The sequence below is a fragment of the Artemia sp. Qi Xiang Cuo genome, chromosome 6 (genome assembly GCF_049724085.1).
Source record: "Artemia sp. Qi Xiang Cuo chromosome 6, ASM4972408v1, whole genome shotgun sequence".
Lineage (NCBI taxonomy): Eukaryota > Metazoa > Arthropoda > Branchiopoda > Anostraca > Artemiidae > Artemia > Artemia sp. Qi Xiang Cuo.
In genome coordinates, this window is record NC_142799.1 from 50,818,204 (window position 1) to 50,831,385 (window position 13,182).

At 35.7% G+C, this 13,182-nt stretch overlaps 1 protein-coding gene across 1 annotated transcript in view; it reads left to right on the top strand.

The window, feature by feature from the left end:
- The window catches only part of snu (ABC-type transporter snustorr), a 106,757-nt gene that overhangs the window by 50,178 nt on the left and 43,397 nt on the right, over positions 1-13,182 (top strand). Inside the window, exons 7-9 of the mRNA XM_089090809.1 lie at positions 2,756-2,849; positions 4,697-4,822; positions 7,124-7,300. Coding sequence (XP_088946935.1) covers positions 2,756-2,849; positions 4,697-4,822; positions 7,124-7,300 — 397 coding nt within the window. The remainder of the gene's footprint in view (positions 1-2,755; positions 2,850-4,696; positions 4,823-7,123; positions 7,301-13,182) is intronic.

The following is a 13,182-nucleotide window of genomic DNA, read 5'->3' on the forward strand; positions in this document are numbered from 1 at the left end:
ATATGTAATATGGGGTTAATATCTCACAGAGATAAGTTTATATTGGGATTGAAAAGGACTGAAAAATGAATAAATAGAAAGGTAGGAAAAAATACTTACATTTGCATATCCCGGCTGCACTTGGGCACCCGAAGGACCAGGTAGTGCATGCTGGAGGGCCACTTCCTGACCTTGCATAAGTGGGGCAGCTCTTGAATGCCCAGGCACTGTATGATGGAAGGTGGACGGGCCGGCTGCGTTTCATTCTTGTACAGATGATTGCACTTGTTTTGGAGGCTTCGGCCAGCTACCATATTGCCGGACACTAGCCTTCGCATGGCCCGCATTATTAACCCTCGCTTTCTTGGAGGTAGGGGGCACGCATTCTTCACAATTTGCCTTAAAAAGAAGAGAAAAAATTAGTATCTAAATAATTTGCCCCTTTTTTTACAGAAAGAAAGTTAGTATCATCATCCATATAATTTTGTCTAGAAAAGGCATTTATCACTAAGAAAGCACAACGTAAAAAAATTTCGTGAAATATACTAATTGCATCCTTTTTTGAATCTGAGAATTACGGGTCACTGAGCCCTTCAAAAGCCTGCCTGTATAAATCGGCCTAATTTCTTATTTTTAGGCGTTTCTGTTCTTTTCTGGTTTTAATCTGCATTGTGCACGCCTTGTTTGATGCATTTAAAGTATTAACGGTATTTTTTATCTTTCCATATCCTTTTACGATAGCTGGTATTTATCACACACCCAGAAAAAAAAAAGACCACGGAAAATAACCCCCACGGAAAATATCCCTGAGAAAAGACAGGGGAAAATATCCCCTCCATCCACCGAAAGATATGGTAAAAATGCTATTTAATTTCCGCATAATAAAGCAATGTTTCTTTTTCTTAAACCCACCCCCCTTACTTTTCACGCGAAGAAGCAGTTTGTTTTCACCTTACAATGATGGCGATAGACTTGAGGCATGGCCCCCTCCCCCTTTCGCCAATGTCCTAAATATATTGTTAGATCTTAATTTGAAAATAACGAGATTTCACCGGTTTTCCAAAAAGAGATTGTATATGCCTGCGCTTAATTAGTGTTTTAATTTGACAGAAGAATAGTTCCTTTGACTTGACCGCGTTTGTAAGCCGGAAAGGGTGACTGCTAATTTTAACCACGCACTGGAGTCTTGTGTCAAAACCAGGTTCGGTTAATAACAACAGTGACGGAAGTCAATGATCGCTTTTAGCTAGGATATAGACACTTAAAATTGTATAAATTTAACGAAAGAAAATTATTTCTTTTTGCTAGAATTAAGGTCGTAAACAGAGGGGGAAGGAAGGATGGGGTTTACGTAACGAAAAAAGAGCGTATTTTACACTTTTTATCGAGTATAAACATCATATAGGGACGTTTGTATGGGGGGGGGTTTACCCGAATATAGTAGAGGGTGACCACGGAAAACAATTTTATTTTGAAAATAAAAAATGAAAACAGAAATTACATTGCTAATTGTGGCTGCCGTGGCTTCAAGTTCATCAATAATTTCATATGTTCTATCCAGTGTGTAAGAAAAATTTCTGATGATTTAGTCACAGTACATGTCCGTTATGTACGAAATCTCAAGGGTGATTTGTTATGTAACGGAGAAATCATATGTAACCAGCCCTCTGATTGGCTGAGAAGGAGGATGTATCGGACTCTCTGATTGGCTGAGAAGGAAACACGTGATCTAACTGTTTCCGGGAAAGTCATAACATTTGGCTTGAACAACAACATCAAATACTATTTCTGGATCATCCATATAACATACATGAAAAACATCAAATAAATCGAACAACACACATAACTATCCATGAAACAGACATGAATTGCTGTTGACATCCATAAATGTGACAAAGTTCCTGTTTTTCAAATTCTCACTGACAAAAACCATAAACCACGTGGTTCTCGTGCCAATATATGGTGTTAAAAAAAGTTGTAGGTGGCAGCAGGGGTGGGCAATGGGGCCTCCTGACCCCTCTCTACTGGCGTGTGCCTCCTCATGTGGGAACCTCCCCATACGCCTATCCCTAGTCAAGTTTTTAAAACCAAACTTTTATTCTTTTATAACTATCCCCTTTAATAGTTAATGTCGCACCAGGTCGTTTACTATTTTTTCAAATAAATTAGTGGATATTTAAAATTATGTATTTAAAATATTTGATACCAGGTTTAAAGTAGACAATCATTGTCAGTATACCTATCTTTGAGCAAAAGAAAAGGGTGCTTGTCTAGAATCTGGGTACACAGGCGAGAAGTGAAGTTTCGCTAATGCTAATGAAATAAACAAAATAGGATGAAAATATAATAGTTTAAAAACAAATTTCGGCTATATATTAGCACATTAGGAGGGGGGGGGGTAAAGCATAGTGTATATAAAATACGTAGCCTAATCTAACCTAACCTAACATAGCTACCTTTTAGTCCCTCTAAACCCCAAAAAAACAAATTTTAAATCTTTGTCACGGAGTGAGCAACACCTCACAAACCTGTTTATCAAGTGGCTTTGAGATTTTGATAGTCTTTCTTTCGTGCGTTCCCAGATTCTAGACAAGGACCAATAAAAGTTATTCAAGTTTTTTTAATTTTAAACTTAATTAAGATGGTAGACGGATTCTTATTTATTCTCAGAATTCAGCTGTTTACTTTGCATTAGCTTCAGCCTCTGTGTTCAGCTGAAGTAATATGATTGCTTGCATAAAAGGTTAAAATATTGATAAAGAATTATCTGTTTCAGCATATGGGATCATTTGGTTTCATTAGTAAGAGAACAGCACAAAACTGTCATTATCACAACCCACTACATTGAAGAGGCCAGACAAGCAAGTACAGTAAGTGTCTGAGACCAGTATAAATTTTGTGAAATCATGCCTGATAACTCAAGTAGTTAGAATTCAAGAGTTAGCATTTCAAATCTTTTAATGGTGGGAACACTAGCGAATCTCCTTTAAAGCTTTCTTCTGTGCTTTTTAAGAAGTATATTCCTAATGCAAACCACCATGGTTTTGGGTAGCAGATTCTTTCTATTTCAAATAATAGCTTATAACCGTCAAACTCTTCAGTCTAATTTTTTTCAAGTAAATTTTGCTGGGCAAAAGAAATTTAAGTTTACTGCTCTATTTCACTCTAAGAACTTTTGAGAAAGAACATGGTTGAAACATCTGTCATTAATGCTATGAATTTCGTATGTTTTGTCCCTAAAGTTCAGAAATTTCATTTTAGGCTAAATCAGTATAATCTGTCATGTCAGGCATTTAATGAATAAAGTGGGGGGAGGGGGTATTAAACACGCACAAAAGAGGCAGTCAGTGTGAAAATGTGGGACATTATCAGATAAATTGTAAAATTCAAGATTTTTTTGGAAGGAGGGGCCTGAAACATCGTCCTCTGTGTACACGCCTCTTTGTTTGGGTGATGGTTGATTTTCATGGTGCTTTCTCAAAGAGTACCTAAGCTCAAATATGCCCAATATAGGCCAAATGCCCCCCCCCCCAAACATACAGAGATGCGTGTACAGTTTTATAATCGTATATTATGCTGACTGTGATTTCGGATAATGGGACTTGATGTTTTGCAAATAAATGTTTTGGGAAACGATTACTGTAAATTTCCTTTCATATTAACTACAAAAGAATGAGAGCTTACATGCAAATAAAATTAGCAACAAACAATTTTTTTATTGTACAATTACAAACCAGTTAGATATGAACTGACCTTCGACTTGGGTCATTTACCATTTGATCACCTGAAAGTCTAAAACCTTGGAAATATGCCATGTTGAATTTCCATAATTTCAGTTTTTGGAATGCTACCTATTGCATTATAAAGCATGTTCATCTTTTCTGGTGAATTTGAACAGGATTTTTCTAGCTTGGTTCTTTTTCCTGATGAGAATCTATTTAAATGGAAAAAGCAAAACAAAATATAGCATCTATGAAGGACTATTGTGCAATTATAATTGAGGTCGAGGGTTCAACAATGTACAAAAATAGTTCAAATCAAGGGTCCTTAACCTCCTGACCACTGCACATCCCCAATACGCATCCAAAATTCTAACTTGGCTCTTGTAATAATCATCACCGAACTAAATTAATTGCTTTTCAAATATGACTAGCTACTTATTTAGAACATGGCTAGCAGATTTGTAGTATGAACTCAAATGCCAGTATCCAGAGAGTGAATCTCTTACCCCCCCCCCCTTTACTGTACTACAATGTTTATAAGGTATGGTTTCGATTCGATAAAGTCGAATTCATCTCAGAGCCACAATCTATTGTCGATGAATTTATTTCAAGGAGTGAATAGGGTTAAAACTCAAAGAAACGCTAAAACAGATTAATTATAAACGAATGAAGTAAATTCGGGGGAAATTTTAATAGTTTTGAGATTTCAAATGGAAAGGGGACTGGGCGCAAATTCCTCCTCTCCATATATGTAACTGAAAAACAGTTCAATATATTCAGCTAATGTGATTGCATAACGCATATAGAGCAATATTTGCTTTTCTGATCTCTTTATTTTTCAAATATTTTTGGGAACCCTAGACCGAAAAGCATGTATACCACTGGACAAGAACTCTTAACTCAACTATTATCTGCGACTAAGCTTAGGTATTAGTCAAAATAGGTGAAATTAGAACCCAAAATGCTTGATCTGTCAAATGTCACTTGTATTTCAGATTGGTATGATGAGAAGTGGTCGCCTACTTGCTGAAGAATCTCCCCAGACTCTTTTGAGCATTTACAACTTACCATCCCTTGAAGATGTGTTTTTAAGACTCTGTATGGTAGATGTCTCATCTAAGGTAAGGACAAGTTGCTATTTTTGTTTAAGAATCATTTTTACTATGTAGTCAATTTCCAAACTGAGTTTTTAATTCATAGAGTCATTACGATCACGGTGTCAAATTCTAATATTATCACTACAAAGCTTTTTGGCATTAGGCCGCCTGAGAAGTGTTACCGTCCTCTGCTTTGATGAATACAATGCGCAAGTGTTTCTAAAAACACCTAAATGGCATCTGGCAGTGCTGGGCATGAGGTCCATGTATTTGTGAACTCTTCCTCCATCCAGGGGCGGCTCCAGGATTTTTTTTAGGGGGGGAGCACAAAATAGGTTGACCCGATAAACTTGCGTTAGGAGCAAGTTTACTTAACGCAAACTTGCGTTAATTATGTAAATTACACTAATTTAGACCACGTTAGGTGGGGGGGGGCTGCGCCCACCTCCACCCCCTCTGGATCGGCCACTGCCTCCAACCCATCCTGTGTGAAGTTTCTATTCCAACAACTTCCTCTAAAATATCGACATTTCAAGTAATTTTGTATTATGTTTTTCCACCTAATGGGTGTCCTCTTTTTCATCCTCTAATCGGTGTCCTTTTTTCCTCTTTGGGTGTCCTCTTTTTCATCCTCTAATCGGTCTCTTTGTTTTCCTCTTTGGGTGTCCTAAAAGGGGTGTCCTCTTTTTCATCCTCTAATGGGTATCCTTTTTTTCCTCTTTGGGTGTCCTAAAAGGGGTGTCCTCTTTTTCATCCTCTAATCGGTGTCCTTTTTTTCCTCTTTGGGTGTCCTAAAAGGGGTGTCCTCTTTTTCATCCTCTAATTGGTATCCTTTTTTCCTCTTTGGGTGTCCTAAAAGGGGTGTCCTCTTTTTCATCCTCTAATAGGTGTCCTTTTTTTCCTCTTTGGGTGTCCTAAAAGGGGTGTCCTCTTTTTCATCCTCCAATCTATGTCCTTTTTTTCCTCTTTGGGTGCCCTAAAAGGGGTGTCCTCTTTTTCGTTTACGTTGTGAATAAATTAGTCCACTCTCATGAAAAATACAATGCCAGTTGCCAGAAGGTATCCCTTTTCAAAGAGATTACAGTTTTTAAGTAGGAACGATCATAATAAATGATTAAACGATTATTTGATTAGTATAACTAACACATGATATGTAAATTAATTCAATTATTTTGCATACTGCATTATTAAAGATATTAATTCAATTTTTTTGCGTACTGTATTTTTAAGTAGACGAAAATGAAAATGAATATTTAATTAACCTGTTTATAACTTCAGTTTATTTCAACTTCACTTTATGTCAGGGACGTACGCAGACATTTAGTTTAAGAGGGTCAATAATAAAAAGAAGCTGATAATCCGAATAACAAGTGCCCAGACATTCAAGAAAATCTCGGATTTCGGGGTGTCTCAGGCTCGAGCTCCTCCCGCCTTCTGCGTATATGCCTCGTTTAAAATGTTCTGAATTTAACCTAAGGCTTCCCAAGTCTTTCTACTGTTTAGCTAAATAGCCCTGCGGTCACAATGTTGCGGTGTCACGCAAAAATGTACTTTTTGCGACATCCAGGAAAATTCAGTCGGCGTAACACTTTTCTTTCCACTATTGGCACATGTCAGGGGGGGGGGATACACATATTTTTATTCCAAAATCTTTTTAGAGCTGAACAATAGCTCTTTCTTAAGATGACAGTACAAAAACAACCTAACTGAATTCAGTGGTCAACCAATGATAATTTATGGCAACCCTAAAACACTGTCCAGCCGCCCCTCGTCATGCTCCAGTGGAAGTTGGGTAATTTGTTCCATATCTCAATCATTAAGTATACATATGACAAATTATCTGCTATGTTTGTATAAAAGATAAAACCGCAAACCATTTCAATTTTTGGTATGACTTGTAGAAACTACACTATCTTTTTTAAACTGTTAGATAACCTTAACATCTTGTCATGGATGTGTAGCAAAAGTGTGTCACCTTCATGGTTTGTCTTTGACGATAAGACTAAAAAGATACTTGCAGATTTTTTTTTGCCGTAAAAGATAGATATTCGAATTTGTATTCCATTTAGGTATTAATTTTCGTTCGTGCTGAGTAAGGAGTCCGACAGTTTTTTGGGTCTTTTATTTCGGACAAAAATAAATTCGCATAGATTTACAAAGTGCAAAATCTTTTATTAAGGTAAGTGATCAGCTTATTCCTTTCAATTATGGTTGATGAGAATATGAATTGTTTAAGTACTTAAAGGCGAAAGAGTAAAAAATTGATATTTTACATTTTTTGGTGAAAATTGCTATTTTTACTTAATAATTAATCACTATTTTCAGACCAACGCAGCAACAATAAGCGTTATCACAGATGGGGTTGACAACCCTGCGTTTGCTGGTTTGCGCTCAGTTAGTTTCAGAACAAGCAAAAATGCGGATGGCCAAGAAGAAGCAGATAGCCAAAAAAATATGAAGCACTTAATAAAGTACAAACAATCACTTTCAGGAATGAATGCGGTAAGTATTTAAATGATTTCGAATGTACATTTTAATAAAGACAAGCTAGTTTTGATCCTAAAATGCGTATAAGATTTCTTTTACTTCGTAGGCATGGGCGTATCCACGATTTTGTTCGGAGGGAGGGGATATGTTTCTCGGAAGGGGAGCGGGTACAAAATAAAAAATATAAACCGTATCAAAAGGTTTGTTTATACCTTGGACTTTGACACAAAGCATCAAAAACGAAAAAGTGCCAAACTAAAAAAAGTATAAAATCAAATTTCTTGTGAAACGGATATTTTACTCACCCCTTTAAAATGATTTTATCAAATCATGCGGTTTAATATGTATGTCAATCCCTTTTTTGGCTATTGAGATGTTAACATTCGACTCGAAGGACTTGAAGATGTAAACAACCCCTAATTGTTTAAACAACTGGTAAATTACTAACTGTAGCAAAATCTGAAAATGATTTTTCAGGTTTTTCACTACTAATACTACCACTAACAACTCACTGCCACACCAAGCAACCCAAAGCCAACACAGCTGTGCACACTCTTCTTCCTATACAATCTATTCAACCCTTCACTCTTAACCCTTGTAACAAGGCCGTACCCAGGGGGGGGTCGGGGGTCGGAATCCCCCCCCCCCCGAAATGTTTTTTGACTCGTAAAAACGTAACAAAAATGGATATAAACAAATTTTGTATGCATTTTTGAGTTTTTTTTTGTGTAACCCCCTTCCCCCCGAAAAAAAAATCTTTGAGTAAAACCCCCTCCGAAGAAATCCTGGTTACGGCCTTGCTCGTCCATTAAGTTCTATTTGCCTTTAAATCCCTTCTGTCACTCCCTTCCCCTCCCGTTTGGGGATGACAAAACTTCTGCCAAAACTCTTCTGAGCTACCATGGCAAAGTGATGAGGGATCAAAAATATGGTTTAGTGATAAGAGACCAAATTCACAAAAAAACCGAAGCCGTGTTAATATGACACGGCCATAAGTTATAGAACTTTTTTTATAAGGTAAGAGAGGGATTTTTGTTACAATCCGTGCCTTGACCACAAAAGTGCTGGACCAGTGCTTTCTGTTAGTCATAAATATCAGATGGAAAGGAAAGCCGGCTGCGCTTGTCAGCTTGTGAATAATATTTTAGGTTATTGTCTGCTTTTAACTTTAGTATAGACTATGTTCACCATACTTGGATTTTTTTACTGTAACAAAAAGTGACAAATTAATATTATTTGTTACTGTATATTCAGTAGAATTGTTCATATAAGGGTTTTAAGATATATGTAATAGCATTCAGTGCAATTATTGTACAGTATTCATAGATTTTCAAGGTAGTTTAGCTTCTAAAAAATATTCGTCATGATCAAGAAACTTGTCAGTGGATGTTCAGGAAGTAGGGAATTCATAGCTAGGATTTCTGGTGCAAATTGATCACATCTTTTGGGGTTTCCCCTTTTGTTAAAGCCTGCAAATATTCTTGCGCAACTCGGCCGTCTGAACCGAGACGTATTCCTTGCAAATAAACAGGTTCTGGTTGGAATGTACCATATACGATCATCGTTTCTGTCCATCGATTGGATGTTTAGATAATTCCTTTGTATTTATTCTTTAATAGGCTATAATTGAAAAATTAATTTATAATTTTGTTAAGATAGCCTCATTCTTCATTTTCCACGTCTTATAACGGAATGATGTTAGCTTTAGTTAAATAAAAAGATAAACTTTTCTTGTCTTATTACGGAATGATTCCTTCCCTGTCCTACCAAGTTCAAGAATAATAGAAACTTGCTACATTAACAAGTTCTTATCAGTCCTTAACTTGGTTAGACAGGAAAGGAATGTTTCCATAATAAAATCACCTTAAAACAAGTGACGTAATTTAGTCAATATCCTGGGGGGGGACTAGTTGGAGCTACTTTTCCCAAATCAAGTGAAAAGGACTGAAAACAGAAAAATGAGCCATATAGTGCCATAAAGGTGAAGATATACTAAAGAAAAATGACCTATTTGTGTGGATGCTTGATTTATGCAGGCTTATCTTAGTTTTAACAAGATCTTTGAAGAAATTAAATTTCAGCTGAGGGGAGGGCAAACTGGGGTTAAACCTGCAAATATTATTGCACAACCGGGGATTGGGGGGCAGTTGCCTCCCCTACCTCAGAGCAAATTATGCCCTTGCTAAAAACTCAATCTTAAGTTTTAATAAAACTCACCCACTCAAACTTACCCTAATAAAAGTTCCTCTTTTGTCTTGAATTATCTAAAGATAACATTCCCTAATAAAAGGTAGATAGTAAGAATGAATTGGAATGAGGCCTTCTTAATAAAAGAGTTGGCTATTACTTTCCGCTCAACCCCAAACTTTTTAGCCCAAACTTTTTAACTTTAACTGAAAAATCGTGTACATTAGGTGACAGACTTAATATAGGACAGAAATGTGCCACTTGTGGTGCAAGGTTAGCCATGGGTGGCGGACCAAGGGATTTCCTGATTCATACACCAGGGTGCAGCTTCAACCTGAATAAAATTGGCTGTGTAAAAATCTAAAGTTTTTGTTTTGTTTTTTCTCATAGTCTGAAACTTAAGTTTCACTATGGACAAGTGTCTCTCTTTGCTAGGGGTTCACTATCGTAGACACCACTATGCAAATATGAATATATAGCACCAGCAGGCGAACTTGCATGCTTTCATTGAAACCATTTCTGATTATTTAAAGACGGCAATAATTTGGTAATAATTTTCGAGACTTCTAGCAAAGTAGGTATAATTACATTTCTTCAAATTGATGATGTTCCAACATATAATATAGAACCGGTATGGCCCCACCTAGTCAGCATTTCCCCGGGCATAACTAACCAGTATTGCGAGGACTGAAATTCCATGATTAGTCAAACATTGTAAGCGCGTGAGGCTGCCAAAAGTTGGTTCCTCCTATGGTTTGCTACAAACAAATGCTGCTAATGAGCTTACGACTCATTGTCTGTAATTTTTATTTATTTATCTTTTTTAATGAAAATGTTAATTTGGCAATAATTGTAATTAGAACGCCTAAATTGCATGCTAAGTCAGTAATTTCGGGCTGCAACTGGGGCTGGTTTCTTAATTTGTAGAATCAGTTTTTAGCGAGGTCTTTTTTTCTGGATTATAATTGACGTTTAATAGTACTATTGTAGGAAACTCCAACATGTGTAGGCTTATGAAAATGATGCCAGTAAAACAATTTTGTGGGTTCAATTCAAAAGTTTCAAATCTATTTTTGTATGTTTGGTAAGAAACAAGAGGTCTCAAATCTAATTTCGCACTCGTCTTTTCAGATTTTTTTCTTTTTTTGAAATTTTCTTTTATGTTTGGTTTGGTATCTCTTAGGTGCGGTATTTTCTAAAATGCCAGCTCAATCAGAGCCAAAAAAGGCAAGCTTTATACATTTCTGTATTTTGTATTAATGAAGTGTATTTTGTCATTCTGAATTTGCTGGCTATTTGAGTTGTAGAATTTTTGTAGTACATTAAAAAAAAAATAAAGTTATATATATTAAGGTTTATTTGTAAAAGAATTCCCTCTTCTATTCTTAAATCAAAGTATTTATAAATATTAAAAATTGTGACTTGAAAAAACTCTTAATTTCAATTATTTTGAGTTTTTTTCTTTACAATGATTTGACTGAAATTTGAATACATACTATGATTCGGCATAAAATACAATAAAAAAGCAAAATAGTAGCTGACAAATTGCATATAATTATTCGAGTAATTCCTGCAGGTACTAATTTTACACGCTATGTTAAAATTAAAACGGTACATGGTCACACTGTAGCTGGCTGAGGTTTTATTTTAGAAGGCCTTGTATTTCCTGTCAAAATGTAACGTTTCCACGTATAACTTTAAACAATATGTCATTTTATTTTTCTAACTCCAGTCCTCCAGTCCTCGACGTCTTCCTCATTATCCTAAACCTTTCCTGCACGAAATTTTCAGTCTCTAGAGGTTCAGGAGTGTCCGTAGGCTTTTCTTTTTCTTGGGTGGGGGGGGGGGTTCTCGAAGTCCTAAAACATAAAAAATGGGAATGTTTTCGAAAACCTGATGTAATTGAATTAATCAAAACTTTTACAATACTGGTGGGCAGAAGGGTAAGGGGTTGGAAGGCCTTCCAAGAGGCTTGGAGGGCCTCTCCTTTGCGCATAAGCTTGTAACATTCGTACTTTTTCGGGTAAAATATGCATACACAATTGCCAAAAAATATTTTCCAGCTTACGACAATGGTCATTTTAGAATTGCGGTTCTTACCAAAGAAAGTTTTATTTTCACTAATTCTTACTAATTATTATCTCACTAATTCTTATCTTTTTAAACAGCTATATTCTGTAAAATTATAATTCGCTCCTTATATCCCCTGATTAAAAGAATAAAAAAAAATACAATTCTGGTTTCAGAGCCGACGAATCGTGGCGACGCACATCGGAGTCGTATAAAAAATACTTGAATAGAGAAACTTTCAAAAATCATATACTTAAAAATTCTTATTTCTAAAGACTATTAAATAATGCCCCTCCTGCCTAATTTAAAGTTTGATTATTGATTATTGGGCAAATTTGCATTATCGGCGACATCCCATGTCCAATCGCTACCAGAAATGGTCGTAAATAACAACATTAAATTTATAAGGTGTTTTAGAATGTATTTATTAGTTTTAATTTAAGTACCTATAAATGTTGTTTGCGTAGCAACAATGTTCATAGTTAAATATCGAATCCGCTGTTTCTATGTGAGTGAATTACATTCAAAAGCTTATTTAAAGTAATTATTCAGTTGAACTTCCTCGCTGTTTCGATAAAAATAGAGATTTTTGTTGTTGTTTTCTTTAAAGCAGAACTTGCAACCAAAGGAAATGTTAATGTCATTTCTTCTGGTGAACAAAACTTTCACTTTTATATTTTTTACACGTGTTTTTTTTTTGCTATATATTCTTTAGGAGAACAATCGAGTAAGAATTTTGAAGTACCAAGGATATTAAAACAAATAAAAATATTTCCCCCCTCTACCTTCAACCCGTCTTAGGTCTATTCACACCAGATTACGACGATTTCTAAGGCTTGTCTTTTGGTTATTTCAAAACTATGAAGTTATTAGGGCAATGTCAGATTTTCGTCAGTGTTATCACGTTGAACCGTAAAAATAAACAGGCGAAACTAGCTAGTGAAATTTGACAACGGTTTTCGTCCAAAAAAATTCAAACATAAACGATCTGTTGGTTTGCAAAGACAAATAAACTGAAAGGAAAACTGAACCTTCTCCTGAAGAAGGTTTAGCTGGAGAAGTTCTTCAGCTATGTTTTACTATATATTTTAGCTTATTCTTTCCTGATTTTTCACCCATATTGCTTTTTTTTTAAGTTTAGTGGCCGCAAAATTGCATATGGAGGTCTCTCATCTAAAAATTTAATTCCAAATATTTTCTAGTTTAAGATATACATGGCTGTGTAAGTTTCCTTGTTACCAATTTTAAGAATCAGAAGTAATTTTCAGTGTTCTTTGTACCTTAATGACAAAAAGATATTTTAAGTGTTTTAGTGATAATGTCTTACCTAGAGGTCTTACGCTACAATAGTCCTTTTACAGACGAGAAGTTTATTTTTCTGTTTTTTTTTGCCTTCCAAAAGAGGCTTAGTGAAACTCTACACCCTAGATTGATCTTCACTACACGCTCCTAAATAACTTATGGGGTTCTCAAAGTAAACCATTTTAATCGAGTCTCAACCACTCGATAAGAAAAAAAAGTTTCATAAAACTAATCTTTAATAGAAATGGAAATTAAGCAGTGTTTCCACTTTTCTTTTCAAACAATCTGTAAGACCTTGGCAGTTTTCGGTATAAAGGTGGTAGATGGTTCTTACCCGG